The sequence below is a fragment of the Polypterus senegalus genome, chromosome 16 (assembly GCF_016835505.1).
Source record: "Polypterus senegalus isolate Bchr_013 chromosome 16, ASM1683550v1, whole genome shotgun sequence".
NCBI classification, from domain to species: domain Eukaryota; kingdom Metazoa; phylum Chordata; class Cladistia; order Polypteriformes; family Polypteridae; genus Polypterus; species Polypterus senegalus.
Window position 1 is genome coordinate 90406050 of NC_053169.1, and position 17712 is coordinate 90423761.

The window sequence follows — 17712 nt, forward strand, 5'->3', positions numbered from 1 at the left end:
AGGACGGTAGTGAGACCAGCTATGTTATATGGGTTAGAGACGGTGGCACAGGAGACAGAGCTGGAGGTGACAGAGTTAAAGATACTAAGATTGGCATTGGGTATGACGAGGATGGACAGGATTAGAAATGAGGACATTAGAGGGTCAGCTCAGGTGGAACAGTTTGGAGACAAACTCAGAGAGACAAGATTGTGTTGGTTTGGACATGTGCAGTGGAGAAATGCTGTAGATATTGGGAGAAGGATATTAAAGATAGAGCTGCCAGGTGAGAGAAGAGGAAGGCCTAAGAGGAGGTTTATGGATGTGGTGAGAGAGGACATGCAGGTGATGGGGGTGACAGAGCAAGATGACGAGGACAGAAAGATATGGAAACAGAGGATCTTGAAAAATCAGAGGTCTGTGGAGTTAAGAGTCCCTTAAACTTTGTGCGTGAGAGTCTCAAGCTCCCAGTGAACATTTAATGGCTAGCCAGTTCTCATAATGAAAGAAAATGTAGTATAGCGGCTCATAAAAAAAAGTGACCATATTAAATAAGTAGATAATTGGATTTACTCACGCTGGGGAATGGAACAGGCGAAAGAGATCAGCCGTCAGTACATTGCCCCACTGGCACGTGCCCGCGGTTTGATTGTCTTAATTTCAGCCTGGAGCGACCATCAGGCAATCACACCTGCAACTGCTCCCTAGCATATAAAAGGGGAACACACACTCACACACTCACTCACTCTCTTAATCTAATATGAGTTCAGTACCTAACAATTAAAAATTATTAAATACATGGTTCCTGCCTTGTGCCCTATGTTGGCTGGGATTGGCTCCGGCAGACCCCCGTGACCCTGTATTCGGATTCAGCGGGTTAGAAAATGGATGGATGGATAAATAAATAAACCAATAATGTTGGTACTGGGTGGCAGAGTGGCACAGTGGGTAGTGCTACTGCCTCGTAGTTAGAAGACCCGAGTTTGCTTCCCAGGTCCTCCCTGCATGTTTGCATGTTCTCCCCGTGTCTGCGTGGGTTTCCTCCCACAGTCCAAAGACATGCAGGTTAGGTGGATTGGTGATCCTAAATTGTCCCTGATATGTGTGCCCTGTGATGGGTTGGCACCCTGCCTGGGGTTTGTTTTCTGCCTTGCGCCCTGTGTTGGTTGAGATTGGCTCCAGCAGACCCCCATGACCCAGTAGTTAGGACATAACGGATTGGATAATGGATGAATGGATGTTGGTACTTCAAAACAGAGTTAGTGAGAGGGACAAAGGCACATTGGTTAGAGCCAGCACCAACACTACCATTTACACGAAGCTGGCAGTTGCCTTGGGTTTCAATATCCTGGGGGGGAGTTAATGGTGATTTTTTCAAACAAAACAAATCACTCAGACTGAATATGACTGTTAATTTCCTATCAACCTGATTATATTGCTTTGAATTTTAATGTTTAGTCTTAAGTGATGTCCTAGATGAGCCATCACTATTACAGGTGGCCCGCCAGATCCCAAATGGGGACAGGAATCATAGGCTGCAACAGAATAATAATAATAATCCTCAAAATGACGACGCATTGGATGTGCAGATGTGGCAGAATAAAATTAATCAAAACAACAAGACTGCAACAAGACTACAGTTTTTTTTTTAATGCTTTGCTAAAGGCCAATTTAATTTAAAATTATAATCGTCTCCCAAATGAGATTACATTTGCATTAAAAGAGAATTGTGTTCTGTGTTGCTCTCCACCATCTATGACTTTGGCTCATGACCCGCTAAAGAAGTTCTCCATAGTCCATCTCTCCCTGGAAAAAAAAGGTCGTGCATTGATTGGATAGTTACACTGCGTTATTTGCATACGTTAGCTACGATGGGTTACATATGAATAACGGGTATATGTTTAAGGGTAATCATTATACTGTACTTCAATTTACTGAATTATGTCCTCATATTACTGCCTTGCGCCCTGTGTTGGGTGGGATTGGCTTCAGCAAACCCGCGTGACCCTGTAGTTAGGATATAGCGGGTTGGATAGTGGATGGATGGATGGATAGATGTCTTTATATTAAGCTTGTCAATTTATTTTAGTACACAAATAAAATGCATGTGTTTATGAGACTACATTGATAAGGATCTTGGGAGCATTAGATTTTAACTAAATTGTTACCGGCATTGTAAGACATCTAGTCTGGTGGTTTAAACAGATAATATCTCTATTTTAAATACTTGATACATTTTTTTTTTTTACTTAAAGAACCTTTACATGCAAACAAATAAGTAAATCCTACTAATACCCCCGAATTCCTACGTGTTTTTCTGAAATGTCGCCTTTCAAGCACGCATCTTTCTGAGACTGTCTCTTATATGTTAATTCAGTGTTCGGTATCCAAACCTTCAGGCTCCACTACAGGTCTGCCGTTAATGATTTCACTCAAAGCAAAGGGGCAATCGGGGTCGTCCCATTTAAGAATTCTTTCGGATAAGGCGTGATTCATTCCCTTATTTCACAGGATTGTTCTTTATGATGCTTGTGTTTTTAATAAAGTTCTAAAAGATTAAATTAAATACGTAATTCAATAATAAAATCGGGTGTCTTAACGATTTCCGCGCCTTCGCAAACGCTCGCATTGCTTGCAACCACCAGAATGAAGGAGACACAGCGACTTCTGGCGGATTGATGCCGTAAATGTTCGTATACGGAGATAAACGTCACGGGCCCCTACGTAGACATGCATCGACCGTTATCTGATATACGAACTTTAAATTTAACCCAAAATCGTTTAACCAGCGTTTTGAATACATCAGCGGATTCAAACATTATAAATGTGACGCAACTGAAATGCATAAGGCCTATCCCAAAGAAATTATTCGATGAGCTGAACAATGCTAATACCTAGAATTGTGTGACGTTCTTTCAAATAAAAACGAAAGCCTCAGTTACGGAATCATAACATTTGAAAATACAGCATACAAAGATAAATACATTTTTAAATACAGCGTCAGACAGTGAAGAACACTTTGGCGGCCAACATTTAGCGAAGCTCCAGTGGCGCAATCGGTTAGCGCGCGGTACTTATATAGCAGTATCCCTGCGAGCAATGCCGAGGTTGTGAGTTCGAGCCTCACCTGGAGCACAGCTTTTATACTGAAGTAATTTAAGCAAAAGGTACGCAAAATTCACAACATAATTTATTTTTACAATTTTTGAGAAAGAAGAAGCTCTCCTGGAGCGAGCCGCAGCTCTAGAGAAAGAGAAAATAAAAATGCGATGCCAATGAGCTTGGAAACAGCTCGGAACTGAGGGCGGGGCTCGGCGTCTACCCTGGCTTGCACGTGCGCAGTGCGGTGAAACACGAAGCGGAGAATGACACGTGAAGAAACACTACGGGGCACATCGTGCGACTTTTTAGGAGGTAGCAGTTCATGGGAACACAATATCAGGGTGACAAGAATCCCTCGCCCCAAAATACAGCTGTCAAAGACGGGACCTCCACTCAGGGGAGGCAGGAGTCACGGAGGAAACTGACTACAGGGCTGGGAATCCTGTTAAAGGGTGAAAGCAGAGTATTTTAAGTGGTTGTGAATAAAACACTTTAAAATAAATTGATGTCAACAAAATAATTATTTTGTAATCCTTTCACGACTACTCATCCGTTCATTCCACGGTTGTTCACCGTGCACTTTATCCAGTTTGATGGGTTGTGGCTGACCAGAGGCAGTCTTGGAACCTTTGGAAACAAAGCGACAGTGGTGGATTTAGGTAATAAATCGGAATAGCGGTTACAGTCTAAGGCGGCCAATCCATTATTAAAGCTTCGTAATGTAAGGCCTTGTTATGTACACAGAGGGGAGCCCGCGCTCCGGACACCGAAAAACGGCCTCTCCGCCAAGGGCCCAAGAGAGCTTCGACCGACACTGAAAAGCAGAAACCGAAACTGGGCGATCATTTAAAGAACACAAATACGTTTTGTAAAATTTTTATTGTCATATTAAATGGCAAAAAGTTTTTGGAACTAATTGTGTCTAGTCCTCGCAGTCATGCAAGATTTATATTTAGTGCAGTAAGAGTCCAGTTCTCCTATCGATCATTATCATCTAACTTTATCCAAAATTATGGGCTGCTTTTTTTCTGACACAGCGATGACCAGCTTCCAAAAGCAACTGTTATTGTAGAAATATTTTGTTACGTTGTTTATAATCTCCATTGTCCCTTGCCAGAATAAGTGGGGTATACATGTTTTTCACATTAATTACAATTAATTTTTTGTGCATAAATGTGTGTAATATTGCATGTTGGTAATTAAGCATGGATATATATCTTGCCAGTAAAACATATTTGCATGTTAGGAAGAGATAACACGCTTAACAGGTAACAATTTGAAAAGTGCTTTGCAAATAAAATAAATAACCAAAGTATTTTTACGACGTCCACACTGGCTCTAGTTTGACACTGAGTAGTTCAACATCCCATGATAAAATTCCATAGAAGAAAAATATAATTTCAACATCAGCACTCTATTTCTTCATGTGTTCAAACTGTTACCTAACAAATAAAATCCTTTCTGAGCTGTACAGTTTTTTTCTCTTAAAACATGCATTTTAATATGAAATCTTCCCTTAGATAGATAGATAGATAGATAGATAGATAGATAGATAGATAGATAGAAAAGGCACTATATGAGATAGATAGATAGATAGATAGATAGATAGATAGATAGATAGATAGATAGATAGATAGAAAAGGCACTATATGAGATAGATAGATAGATAGATAGATAGATAGATAGATAGATAGATAGATAGATAGATAGATAAAAATGAAAGGCACTATATGAGATAGATAGATAGATAGATAGATAGATAGATAGATAGATAGATAGATAGATAGATAGATAGAAATGAAAGGCACTATAATAGATAGATAGATAGATATGAAAGGCACTATATGATATAGATAGATAGATAGATAGATAGATAGATAGAAAGTAAAGACAGGGTCTGAGAAGTGGGCTTTAAGGAGATGTGTTCGAGGAAGGGCGCACCATTGAAGAGATGCTCACATTTAAAAATACAGATGAAAGGCGCCAAAGGAACACATAGAGCGAAGGATAGCAAATATTTTTTAATTATTCTACCACCTATTGAATATAGACTGTGCCTTTATGTTACCTAAGACCTGAGTAAAGCAAGCAGACAAGATGAAGTGATGTATTTATATAAAGTTTCTTTTCACCATAGTGATGTATAATAAAATATGCCTCTAAGTATCAAGATGCTGCCAGCTTGTACTTCTATTTTGTCTTAATTTTACAACACTCAAGAGGAAGTCTAGTAAAGTATAAGAGATAATTTGCTCTCATTTTCCTAGTATGTTGTGTGAACCAGGTGGTGTGTTCTGTCCTAAAGCACAGTTCATGTGTGACTGCTGAAGTATAAGCAGATTAAAGGACTTGATGAGTTTTGTGGGATTGAGGATTAATGAATGTCACTCTTGTATGTCAATCCACTCCATAGTCACAGCCCCTTTTCTTTTAATTGGTTTTAATAGGCCGCCATCAGAGGGCACTATAGCATGATTATATGGGAGAACTGTAAGGAGTTCTCCTAAAGACCTCTTAAGAAATAGGAACATCTCAAGTACGGTAAAAGGAAAATAAACTTGCACTTTCAGAAAAAAAAAATCGGGAGTGCGCTTCCCTCGACTTCCTCGTATACTGAGATAGAAGAAAAGGTCATCAGAACCACGCCCAGTTGCTCAATATTTGTCAAATATCATTTGTCTTTATTTCTCATCATTATTAATTGATAATATCGATACACAATTATTTATCTCTGTTTATAATCACACTTTATATTAAAATTATATTTTCGCACTTAGGGAGGTCGAAAACGGGGCTGGAATTTTTTCATGAGTACATATGCATTACCTAGATTTGACTTTGCAACCATTAAAATAATCAGATTGTGATTGAGACCAATGAATGTAATACTCCTATCTTCACCCTGTCAAATAAGCCGCTGTGGTGCAGTCTCAAAAGGTTCGCCTCATACACTGACGTCCAAGGTTTGATCCCCGTAAGTGATAACAGAGTGTAACTGTGGCCCGCAATACCTCTGACGTCAGTCACGGAACGCCCTTAATAGTACAACACACCAATAAGCGTAACTTCCGTGTCTGACGTCATATGTATCGCGGGCTGCATTAGACCCTTCTCCGTAAGTGCGTACACCTGATGAGACCCAATTAGGGCGAAACACGCGTCGTGTACACCTTGAACTATTTGCCAGGTACTGTATCACATATTTGTGATTTGCTTTTCGCAACTGAAACGACGTGGGGAATGTTTGCCGAATGGCTGATCAACCACAATTGTTACTTGGTAGGTGACCACTCAAATAGTTAAGACTGCGGTTCAGACTTATGAATAGTTCAGTAATTTACTAACTCATGTAAAGACAGCACAAAACACCGCACCGTCTCAAGGTTGTGCAGATATAAAATGTCTGAGCATTTCCAAAATGTGTCAGTTTGTCTCAAAATAGCATCCTGTGTTAAATGTTCGCTTGTCTTTTCAAACTAACCATATCAATGTTAAGTTTAAATGCAATTAGCGCAAAAGATCTTGCTGCCCCCATTCGGGGAATAGTAACTGACTGCAAAGGATTAACCAATAGGAACAGGCCCAGCCGGTTGGTCTTACTTATGATTGACAAGTGACAAAACCATCCCGAAAAGAGCATTTTGAAATAAATGGTGCTAGCTTTAAAACAGCAATTCGGAAATGTGAAATGTGTAAGATCATTTTGAAATTAAACATGCAATAAGAAAATAAAAAATATATATATTTCATAATTTATTTATTTCATTATTTTAATTTAATTATACATTTTTTCCACAAACTATGGCTCTGTACCTTTGCATGCAATTACTTATTTCATAATTGCAATTTTATCTATTTCATTTTGGCACACATTACATTCCATAGGTAATAGCGTGTGTTCAGGGATTAGTAATAGAAAAGCATCACTTTTGGGACTTGCAAATCTTTTCTTGCAGCAGTAGATGCATATATCCAGCAGATGGCGCTAGAGATTCTGGTCTTCCGACGGGAGTTGATTCAAACCGCTTAGCACCATCGGAAAGAAAAGCGCGTCGCGTGCACGACGTACAGCAATGTGGCCACAATGCACAGCACCTAAAAAAGGAGAAAGAGCCCAGATGTGTTTGAAAAGACATGCACAATATTAGACGCCAACTATTTCAAGTGGCTTGCTGCAGCTAACTTTTCTACCCAGCTATATTTAACGGTCTTTTATTCAAAAGAAAATATCAGACAAAACCCACTACACTAGAGCTAAAGGTATGTTTCTCGCTTAAGATGACCAGATACGGAGCTCCTTAGGGGACATTGTTTAATTTTTTTTCGGGGATGCCATCGCGTGCTCACCAAATATTTTGATGTGCGCTCCAGATACTTTCAACCGCACAGTAACGGAAAAGGGGCTCCGTACCTATTCTGATGCATTATAGTTCTGTTTCATATAGTTGCACTTAGGCAAAATGGAAATAGGAGACTTTATAGCAGTATACTTTCAGCTTGGTCTTAAGCACAGGATCCTCATTGTTGAGGATCTGGCTGTGGCAGATAGAGGGTCATTTCCAGAGGGTGGGACTAGACCACGTGGGGGTTGCCAACCAGGATCCCTAGTTGTTTTGGCATGCGGTGGATGCGGCAGTGCGCTATGCCGGTGCATTCTCCCCAACCTGATCTAGTTATTCTTTGGGCTTTCATAAATATTCTGTAGTAAATTACTAGTAATAAATATATTCCATTGCTAAACTTTCTTGTCAGCCCCCATCCAAAGAGTGGAGCTGTGAAGCAACTGTATTAATGAGTGGACCAGACCCTCAAATAAACTTGTACTTGCCACTAATCTTCCTTCTAACTCCACAATGGAGATGGTTCTTGGCTATTGTCTCTTCTTCCACTGCTCAATGTGCCGCTCTGTTCTACTACAATACACTGCAGCGTGTCAGGGTTTGTCTTCCTACTCAAGAAAAACGTCTGAAAGGTGGGATAGGATCTCAGGGTTTGTCATAATCTTGGTTCTGCTCACTTTTCAGGGATACACCAGAAGTTCATCACAAAGGTCACAACCCAAGAGGGACTAAGGGTGAATACGGGGAGAAAAAACACAATCCAGAGGCTTCAAAAATAAGGTGAGAAGAATTTCCCTACTGGTTTTATCCCAGCCAAGGGAATAAAAATATGCACCCAAAGAAGAGAAATGGCAGTTCACCTGTCTGCTGTCGAGTATTTAAAAGAAGGCACTGGATACACTACAGAAATTTCTACTCCTACTGCTGCTGGCATGAGGGGCCCATGATGAGCTCCGTATTATTTATATATATATAAATTTCCCTCATTTATCACGGTTTATCCGTTCCATACTCTACCGTGATAAATGAATTTTCGCGAAGTAGGATCCTTTATTTATAAATCGAATATTTTCGCAGTTAAAGAATAGAAAACCTGTTTACGACCTTCTAAATATGTTTTTTTAACATTATTAGAGCCCTCTGGACATGAAATAACACACTTTAGTCACCATTACACTCGTATTACCCAATATATTAGACAAAATAAGAAAAAATAAGACATATTAGACGTTACAAATATCATATTATTACTAGGCTCACCCACCTTTTAAGGCGACCGACTTTTATTCTCAATTTTTGTGCGCTCCATGTGTACATCAGGCATGTAAGTGTAGGGAATGAGAACATCAAAGTGCCCATTCATAACATCTCCCGAAAACCTACGTTTTTTTATCCCCTCGAGTCGTACAATGTCAGCCCGAATCTGTACCGCTAAAGACGGAGTTTCATGCACTAAATAAGCTATAGATGAGAAGAAGCAAGCACCATCTCCCCTGATATTTACTACGCGGTGAGGCATTTGTACTCCATCAACATTAATTATTTCCAGAGACATCATTTTGTCTATTTTTCCAGCGCATCGCACACAAAAGCAAGGAGCACCAGAACTCTGCTCACATCATGTCACTTCGTACCTCAAGCCGCAAGTAGTAAGTCTGTGATAAGCGGAATAGCGCTACGCTTTGCACTCACGGGACGGAAGGACAATCCCGACCGCTTTTCTATAGTAGATTATTGTACTGTACATTTAATTGCACACAACCACTAACCTATGAAGGTACGACCTCAGTAGGAGAGTCTTCAGGTGGTGCTGCAGTATCTTCAGCAGGTGCGTCGTTGTCTTTTTCCCCCGAAGGAGTACTAGGAGTAGGCAGTTGGTGTCTGGGTGCGCGGCTGAAGAACATCTTGATAGAAAGTTGCTGTTGCTGTCTTTTCATATGCGTGAGGAGGCTTTTGTAGGGTATTGCCATCTTTGATCATATCCAAGAGTTTCACCTTCACCTGGAAAGTAAGCATCTTCCTCCGGCGCTTAGTTTTATTGTCAGAAGGCTTAGAAAAAGCAGCACGTTTAGGAGCCATCGTGGGGCTTAGATAAAAGTTCTCAGAAAGCACATGCGTAGTGACGTAAGCGTGTATGAGAAAAAATCGCGATAGAGTGAAGCCGCGAAAGTCGAAGCGTGATATAGCGAGGGATCACTGTACGTATATATTTTTTCACACACGTGCAATTAGGAGACAACTAAAGGTCCTGAATAATAGTAATTCCATGCCTGACCAGGGGGCGGCAGGGTGCACTAATTGTTTTTCTCCTTCTCTTACAGACCATTCTTGGGAAATCCTGCCCGGTTCTGGCGCCATCGATGACGCCACTTCCAGTTCTGGCCCTGATTACATCACTTCCTCTGTTTGTATTTCAGATCTGCCATTTTAAGGCAGCAATTCAGTTCTGTTTTGGAATCATACCAATTAACCAATTTTGCAGCCAGGAAACATTTTACGGGTGGCTGCCCCAAACCTTTGCGATGACTCTTTGTTGTGCTTGTGACTATATATATATGTATATATATATATATATATTGTGATGGACGGCCTGGATCCTGCCCGGGACGCCCTTTTCAGGAGAAGACTGAGGGAATGGGCATACTACCAGAAGTACCTCCCCTGGGACACAAGAGGGCAGCCCCCTTGGTTTACATCGGGGCCACGTAATTAGAGCTTAGAAGCTCACCCTGGTGAGGGTCCGTAGCCAACGCCAGGCGGCACCAGGACAGCTCCAGAGTCTGGACATGCAGCAATTCCGCCACACCCATAAGTGCTACCGGATGTTAATCTAGGGACACCTGGAGTACTGCCGGGTGCACTATAAAGGAGGCCACCTCACTCCATTCAAAAGCGAGAGTCGGGAGGAGGAGGACGTGTGACGATGCGGGTTCTGGCTGCACGCTCCCATCACTATTCGGAAGCCTTTGAACCCAACACCGTCGATAATGTTACCGAGTGGGCTAGTCAGTGGAGGCAATAAACAATTGAGCAAGGGGATGGTATAAAAAAAGTGCAAAAGTGCTTTTATTAAAATAGTCAACAAATCAGTGTTCAAATAAATAAAGTGCAGTGCTTTCATAATTCCATAAATAAATAATCCCATTAAAGAAATGTGGAGGTTAAAACCAATAAATAGAAAAAAACAATCCTTTAAAACCAGAGGTTAAAATGTTTCTTAGGAAGCAGTCTTTAAAAACAAATGACAAATCCGGTGCTTCTTCCCTGTTAGCTTCTCCCATCCGGGCCTGCAACAGGCGAGACGCTCTCACTGCAGCCGACCTTCTGCCTACTCCTGCTGCTACTGTCAGTCGCCTTTCTGATCCTTGGCTCCGGTCGGCTCCCCCTGACAGTGACTTGGGAATTCCACTGTGACCAAGGCTCTCACACAGGGAACACCACGTCCCAAGTCCCGACTCCCGCTACCTTCCGCGGAGAGTCCTGCACCTTCCCGGTCACTCCCGCCCTTCAAAACAAACTCTGCGAGAGTGACCACAACTTCTCCCAGGTGTTGGCCAAACACCCAGGCTGCCTTCAGCTGCCTACGAGCGTTCACTCACTCGCTCGCCCGCCCACTTCCTGCTGCACCGATTTGCTCGCTCGCTTCCTGTAATCTCCATCCTTCACTTTCTCTCTTTCCGTTTTTTTTCTCTGATCTTTCTCCATCCAACTCGCGCTTCTTTTTTATAATGCGAGGGGCCATAGCAGCTGTAGCATATTAGCCACGGGAGCAATCACGGATGTGGGCAGTCCCTCATCTGTGCACTCGGTGAGAAACGCCCACGTCACAGATCACCCCGCGGCTTGCTATGGCCCAATGCCCCCTCGCTAAGCCGCCACGAGAGCAGTGATTTATTTAAAATGGCCTTTGCTAAGCGAGCTGTGGACCCGCTATACCACGGGACGAAGCTTAGGAGGAGAGGAGTAAAGGCGGCGAAAGGGAGAGGAGGACTGAATATTGTGCTGGAGCACTGTGTTGTGTGCAGAACCATTAGAAATAAAACTTGTGCATTTTGGACATACGGTGTCTGTGTGTCTGTGGCCCATCTTCTACAATGTATACTGTATATGCTGCATATATATATGTGTTTCTTTATGGGCGGCATGGTGGTGCAGTGATAGTGCTGCCTCCTCACAGTAAGGAGACTTGGGTTCGCTTCCCGTGTCCTCACAACGTGGAGTTTGCATGTTCTCCCCGTGTCCGTGCGGGTTTCCTCCGGGTACTCCGGTTTCCTCCACAGTCCAAAGACATGCAGGTTAGGTGCATTGGCGATTCTAAATTGTCCCTAGTGTGTGTGTGTGTGTGTGTGTGTGTATCTTGCGGTGGGCTGGTGCCCCGCCCAGGGTTTGTTTCCTACCTTACTCCCTGTGTTGGCTGGGATTGGCTCCAGCAGACCCTCGTGACCCTGTAGTTAGAATATAGCGGATTGGAGGATGGATGGATGTTTCTTTATCGCCTCCTAATTTGATGATGTTAATTACTTAACACATTTTGGCTACTTGCTTGAACTTTTTATTTTTCTATTTTGTGTTAAGAGTGCCAAATGAAGGATGTGGTCTTCTGTATTATTCAAGATCTGTGGGTTTTCCTTTCTTCAACATGCTTATTTTTTTAATCTTTTCCTTGTTTCAGTGCTGCAATACATAAAGGTCAGTTGGTTATTTTATGTTTAATTGCAGTTCTTTATTGGTTGATCACTATGTGTTTTTGAGTTTGATCATTACTGGACAGACTAGTGCTTTGTGCAGTATGTAAAATTGTTGCCGGCTTTACTGTTGTCACACACGTGCGCATGGGAGGCAGCTCAAGAAAGCTCAAAAAAGGATACTTCCCTGCCGGACCAGGGGGTGGCAGGGTGCACTAATCCTCCCTCTTTTTCATTGGCAGACCAACCACAGGAAATTTAGCTTGGACTCGAGGACGTCACTTCTGTTTTTCCGGGTCCAGTGACGGCACTTCCGGTTCTGGGGCTGCTGACGTCACGTCCTGTCCTGTCCCGAGGACGTCATTTCCGGTTCCTGCCCCGATGACATCACTTCCCCTGCCCGGCTTTAAAACCGTCATCTTTTCCCATTATTGTTAAACTGAAATCTGTTGACGTGTTCTATGGAACCGACCTTTCAATTTTGGCAGCCTAATTCAAATATACAAAACGGCTGCCCCCAAACCTCTTGCTGTGTCTGTCCAGTCTTTTCACACTGTACATGTACTTACTTCTGTGTAGGAAATCAAATTATTGTAAATGCAATGTAACGTTCTCCAACCTGCTTAATCCAAATTCCCAGAGCCTATTCACACACACACACACTCAAACTCACACTCATACAGAGCTAGCTGACCTAACAAAAGTTTTTTAAACTTAGGGCTGTGGCTCCCTGGGGGTCCATCACACTGTGCTCACCATTCCAATTTTGAAGGTTGTCTTTAAATCACCTCAAATAGTTTTTAAATAAATAAAACTGAAAATATTCTGTAGTTGCTTTATGAAAGTATTCCTGTATCAGTTTTGCTATAGACTGGCACTGTAATTCTCAACTGGAGGGCCAGAGGGCCTTAAAAGGGAGTGTTAACTGGTATCTTTCTCCTTGGTTATTAAAGCCAGTGGAAGACAATGATGAAAAATGAAATCCATAGCAGATCTATCTAATCTGAACCATTACAAAATAATACAAGGACACGTGAGGCAAAGCAAAAAATGAAAAGTATCAAGTGTAGAAAAATAACAAGAAAATCTTTAATTTACCAAGATGCCGATATCAAAGGAAATGAAATGCAACAAATATAAATTCACATATGTACATATTTTCATTTGTGCAACACGCGTGAGCAATTCAATTATTCACACTGTTCATTTATAAATATGTTGAGTAAAAAAAAAAAAAGGGTTGCTGATGCAATTATCATTTCTTCAAAAAGCACAAATAACTTCAGCTTCTAATCAGACCTTTGCCAAATGGCTCTGCGTATCCCAGATTTTATTCATGCTATTGCAGACGCCTCTCTTCCCATACTGAGAAAATCATAAGTTATCTCGGATATGTCAAAAGCCTCTTGGGTGGAGTCTGGAGAGAGCAAATAAAACAGAGAACTGCGTTTTTCTTTGTTAAGTCTCAAAAACTCTGCGATAACCTTCCACCGAGTAGCTTCAACATCATCATCTGCCCATTTGGCCGTGGGCAGGGATCGGGAGTGAAGAAGGGGATAAATGCTGTTGAGATACAGAGCAGCAAATTCTGACTTCAAAAGCTCATGGTCTCTCTGTAAAATAATACAAACATTCCATTAAAACACAACGATGTACACGGATTCTGTCTTCAAAAATGGATTGTAAATGCAAGTCAGAAGTGAAAAAGAAAACAATGACTAAATTGTCATACAGTTAAGTGTCACTGAAATATTTTACTCTGAATGACGGAAAATTAAAGAAATGACATTTCATACCTTTTCTGATCTCTTCAAACTCAATTCCTTTTCAGACCAAACACTCTAAACAATAAAAGCAAACATTTACAGTAAATGACTGTGTCCTAATATGTTAGTATTTTTAAAATAAAGCACCCAAAATGAAAGGTAACGTAAGTTGAAACAGAACCAAAACCATGTTGTAATGCACAGTAATAATTAGCGTATAGATTGATAACTGTTTCATTAATGTCTAACAATATCTCATTTTAGCCTCCTAAGCATTAGACTTGAACTCACTTGGGATGTAAAAAGTGTGCTAAAAGTGTTGAGCGCTACGTGGGCAACGGCCTGGGCACGACTTATGTGTCAGGCCCGAGTGTTAACGGTGTAGACGTGTCTTCTCCTGGTCTCATAATGGAGCCTCTCATCAGCAGCGATGACGAAGTGAATCTGTCTTCAGGCAGTGAGACTGAAACGGTCAGCGAAACCGAAAATGATTCGGATGAATCCAAAAGTGACCTTCGCGTCACTCGTACATGTGCAGTTCATATTATTATTATTATTATTTTTATTATTTATTTGTACCAATTATTATACTTTCTGCATGTCTGACTTTGTATTTTAGTATTTTGCACGTTTTACAGTAGAAAGATGAGATTTAATAAAAATGCCATTTTTCAAGCCAAAAAATGCAAGCTTTTTAATGTTTTCTACCTTCTGGTATACGAAGTATAGAAAAAGTATAGTAATCATCGAAAAATATGACCTCGCGATTTTGATGAATCTTGACGTTTTAGACCTGCCTGAGTCTTTTTTTTTTTTTTAAATTATGCTTGTGTGTGTGTGTGTGACTGTGTGTGTGCATGTGTAAGCACGATAACTCAAAAACGCAATGGAACAGATGGATGAAATTTGCCATGTGGTTGTTACACCAAAATTGTAGATCCGTATTAGCTTTTGGGCCAAATCCATCAGTCGGAAGTGGTACTTTAGCTGAACACATACTCTTTTTTTTTTTTATTCATACAGCAGCAGAGTCCAATTTGTTCAACTTTACTTTTATAATAACTGTTCAATATATAATTAATTAGATTTGATGTTGAAGGTTCTTTAATGTACATGATATAAAAATATAATCATGGTCTTGCGGTTTACTCCTCAAATATCCATCCCCATATCTGAATATACAAGAAAGTTGAGAGGAGAACACTCCCAATTTTTGAGAAAAAAAATGTAACTCTAAGGAGATTCAAATGTTGGTATCATTAATACGCTGTACCCACCATGTAATTTCCTGTATAATTACAGAGTAACTAGGTGTTATTACCTTGTACTTACTGTGTAGCACAATTTAATGGTGTGGTTAAGCACTCCATTGTAATTGTTATCCAACAATTTATATACATATGTACTTATAAAAATTGTCCAATAACAATTACAATGGAGTACTTAATTATAGCATTACACAGTATAAATACAAGATACCAACACCTAGTTACTCTGTAATTATGCAGGTAATAGTGCAGCATAATTAGGGACCTCAGCAGTGCTGCCAGATCAGCAATTCTATCGCTCATTTGGGCTAATATTATTTATTCGGAAATTAAAATACTGTTGCAAATTATGTCGTTGAGTTAAAACTGAAATATATATTCAGTATTTTGAGCTGTTTTTAAAAGTAAGAAGAAAAAAGTGTAGTATGTTATGCAGCGCCCTCCTAGTTGGGTATAATAGTAAACTTAGTAGTTAACCTCAGTGACACAACTTTGGGAAAGCAGGAACAGAAAGAGATGTGATTGGTGCGATTTACTACCAATAAAGGTATAGCGTGCCGTTACTACTCAAATGAATTTGGTTTTTCTTGGGGAGGTGAGAGGAATAGCGGGTGGAAACAGAGCGAGCTGGGTAAAAGTGTATAGATAGATATATAGATGGATATATATATATATATATATATATCTAAATATATTGTGGTGAGTGGCTGGGGGTGGTACCCAGCCGGGACACCCAGGAGGACCTGAGTGGGGCTTACGCCTCCTCCAGACCAGAAGCTCAACCCTATAGGGGCCCGTGGTCACCGCCAGGGGGCGCCCGAATGCCTGAGGAGCTCTGGATGTCAGCACTTCCGTCATGCCCGGAAGTGCTGGGGGGAAGAAGACCAGGGACACCTGGAATGCTTCCGGATGCGCAGCCGATACTTCTGCCACACTGGGGAGTGGCAGAGGAAGCTAAACAGGAGGCACCCAGAGCACATCCGGGTGGGGATAAAAGGGGCCGCCTCCCTCCATTCGTGGGCTGGAGTTGACGAGGTCTTAAAGGAGAGGAGTGGAGGTGGCCTGAAGAGAAGAGAGAAGCATTGTGAGGCCTGGACTTTGGGGGAGGTCTGGGGTTGTGTGCACTGTTGTAAATATTAGTTGTGTAAATAAACATGTGTTGGGTGATTTAACCATGTCTACCTGCTAAAAAATATATATATATATATATATATAGCATTCGTTTGCTCAGAGGTTGATGCGCTTGCTGCTTCATGAGCAGTTCTTCTTTTCTCCACTCTAGTGGTCCGCTTATTCCCTTCTTCCATCGGCATCTTTTCGCGTTAAAACTGATTAAGTCAGTGTTTGCGTTGCAATTACTTTGTATGTTTTCCTTAATGTTTCACTTAAACTGCCACTTAAGTGTTCAATCTGCCTCAAGAATGATTTAAGATATGAAGAGGTAGGGGAAGTGATGGCGAAGGTGGTAGGGAATGAGAACGGCACCTATACGCATGCACCACACGGCTACCCTGCTGGCCACTGTAGAGAGTTGATTCTACAATAAAATAAAATAAAAAGAGGAATAACCTTGGAAGTCAATCATCACCCTGAAAGCGGATAGTAGACGTCACGTAGTATATGTGTACCAAATTTCAGGTTAGTAGGTCAAACAGTTTGCGAGTTACAGATGATTTAAAATCCTTAGCAGAGAAATGGAAAGCCACGGTAACATATTATATAAGAAGATATATAGTGTGAACGCTAGGGGTCGCTGTTGCCCCTTTCACCCCAACAGACAGACGCTTAGGACACAAAGTAAAAGCACCAATAAGATATTTAATTATAATGAAGTGAGAGGTGGAGTCGGGGTAAGGGCTGCACCTCCGAGGAAATGAGAACTTGCTTAGCCCCTAATACAGAAGCGAGGCCGAAAGTGTCAGCAAAACGAAACCTCCAAAGAGTCACTCGCATAGCTGCTAATATGGAAGCGAGGCAAGCACATCTGGAAAATGGCATCCTTTTTACTTTTCCAACCACCGCTAACACACAAGCGATGCAAGCACGTCAGCACCGGCCAGTGTCATTGATAAGGTACTGAAAGCTGAAACTACAACTTTTTGAATATGTGCATTATTTCTGACTGCAAACTTCAACAAAAGCCTCATTAAGACTGTTAAATAATTCAAATTTCCAATGTACCACTGGACTGTCAATAGACCTCGACTTCTGCTTCGGCTACTTTACTCAGGCAACACTTTTAAGTTCTTGGTATACTCAGACAGTGGCAGTATGGCAGTGACAGTATGGCAGACTTGATATAAATGCAGAAAATGAAAATGTGGATGCAATTAGCTACAACACAATCCCTCAGGCACCAGGCTGTACTGACCGCAGTAAACTAAAAGGCAGTGGTCCTGTACGGCCTAAACTACTGTAGCACAGGGGCAAGATTTTATAGATATGTTTGCAGGAAATCATAAGAAATGCAGAAAGTGGTATTACCTATTAAATGTCTAATAATTTTTCAAATGTTTTGTAACGAGAGAGAGTATTGGCATGGCACTACCTTCCCTGGGATGCTAGAGGGCAG

The 17712-nt window shown here is 41.2% G+C and overlaps 1 protein-coding gene, 1 long non-coding RNA gene and 1 other non-coding gene across 5 annotated transcripts in view; 2 read left to right on the forward strand and 1 right to left on the reverse strand.

Annotated features, from left to right (window-relative positions):
- Positions 1 to 3020: 3020 nt before the first annotated feature.
- trnai-uau lies at positions 3021 to 3114 on the forward strand. The gene is made up of 2 exons: positions 3021 to 3058; positions 3079 to 3114. It is a non-coding gene; the product is annotated as a tRNA-Ile (tRNA).
- A 3047-nt stretch (positions 3115 to 6161) lies between these two features.
- LOC120516554 lies at positions 6162 to 13083 on the forward strand. Its single transcript, XR_005630863.1, has 3 exons — positions 6162 to 6268; positions 8106 to 8201; positions 12349 to 13083. It is a non-coding gene; the product is annotated as an uncharacterized LOC120516554 (long non-coding RNA).
- Positions 13084 to 13175: 92 nt separating this feature from the next.
- Positions 13176 to 17712, reverse strand: part of nphp1 (nephronophthisis 1) — a 65073-nt gene continuing 60536 nt past the window's right edge. For all 3 annotated transcript variants that reach the window (XM_039738304.1, XM_039738305.1, XM_039738306.1), the window contains 2 exons: positions 13903 to 13947; positions 13176 to 13719 (listed from right to left, as the gene is read on the reverse strand). In XM_039738304.1, coding sequence (XP_039594238.1) covers positions 13441 to 13719; positions 13903 to 13947 — 324 coding nt within the window. In that variant the 3' untranslated portion in view covers positions 13176 to 13440. The remainder of the gene's footprint in view (positions 13720 to 13902; positions 13948 to 17712) is intronic.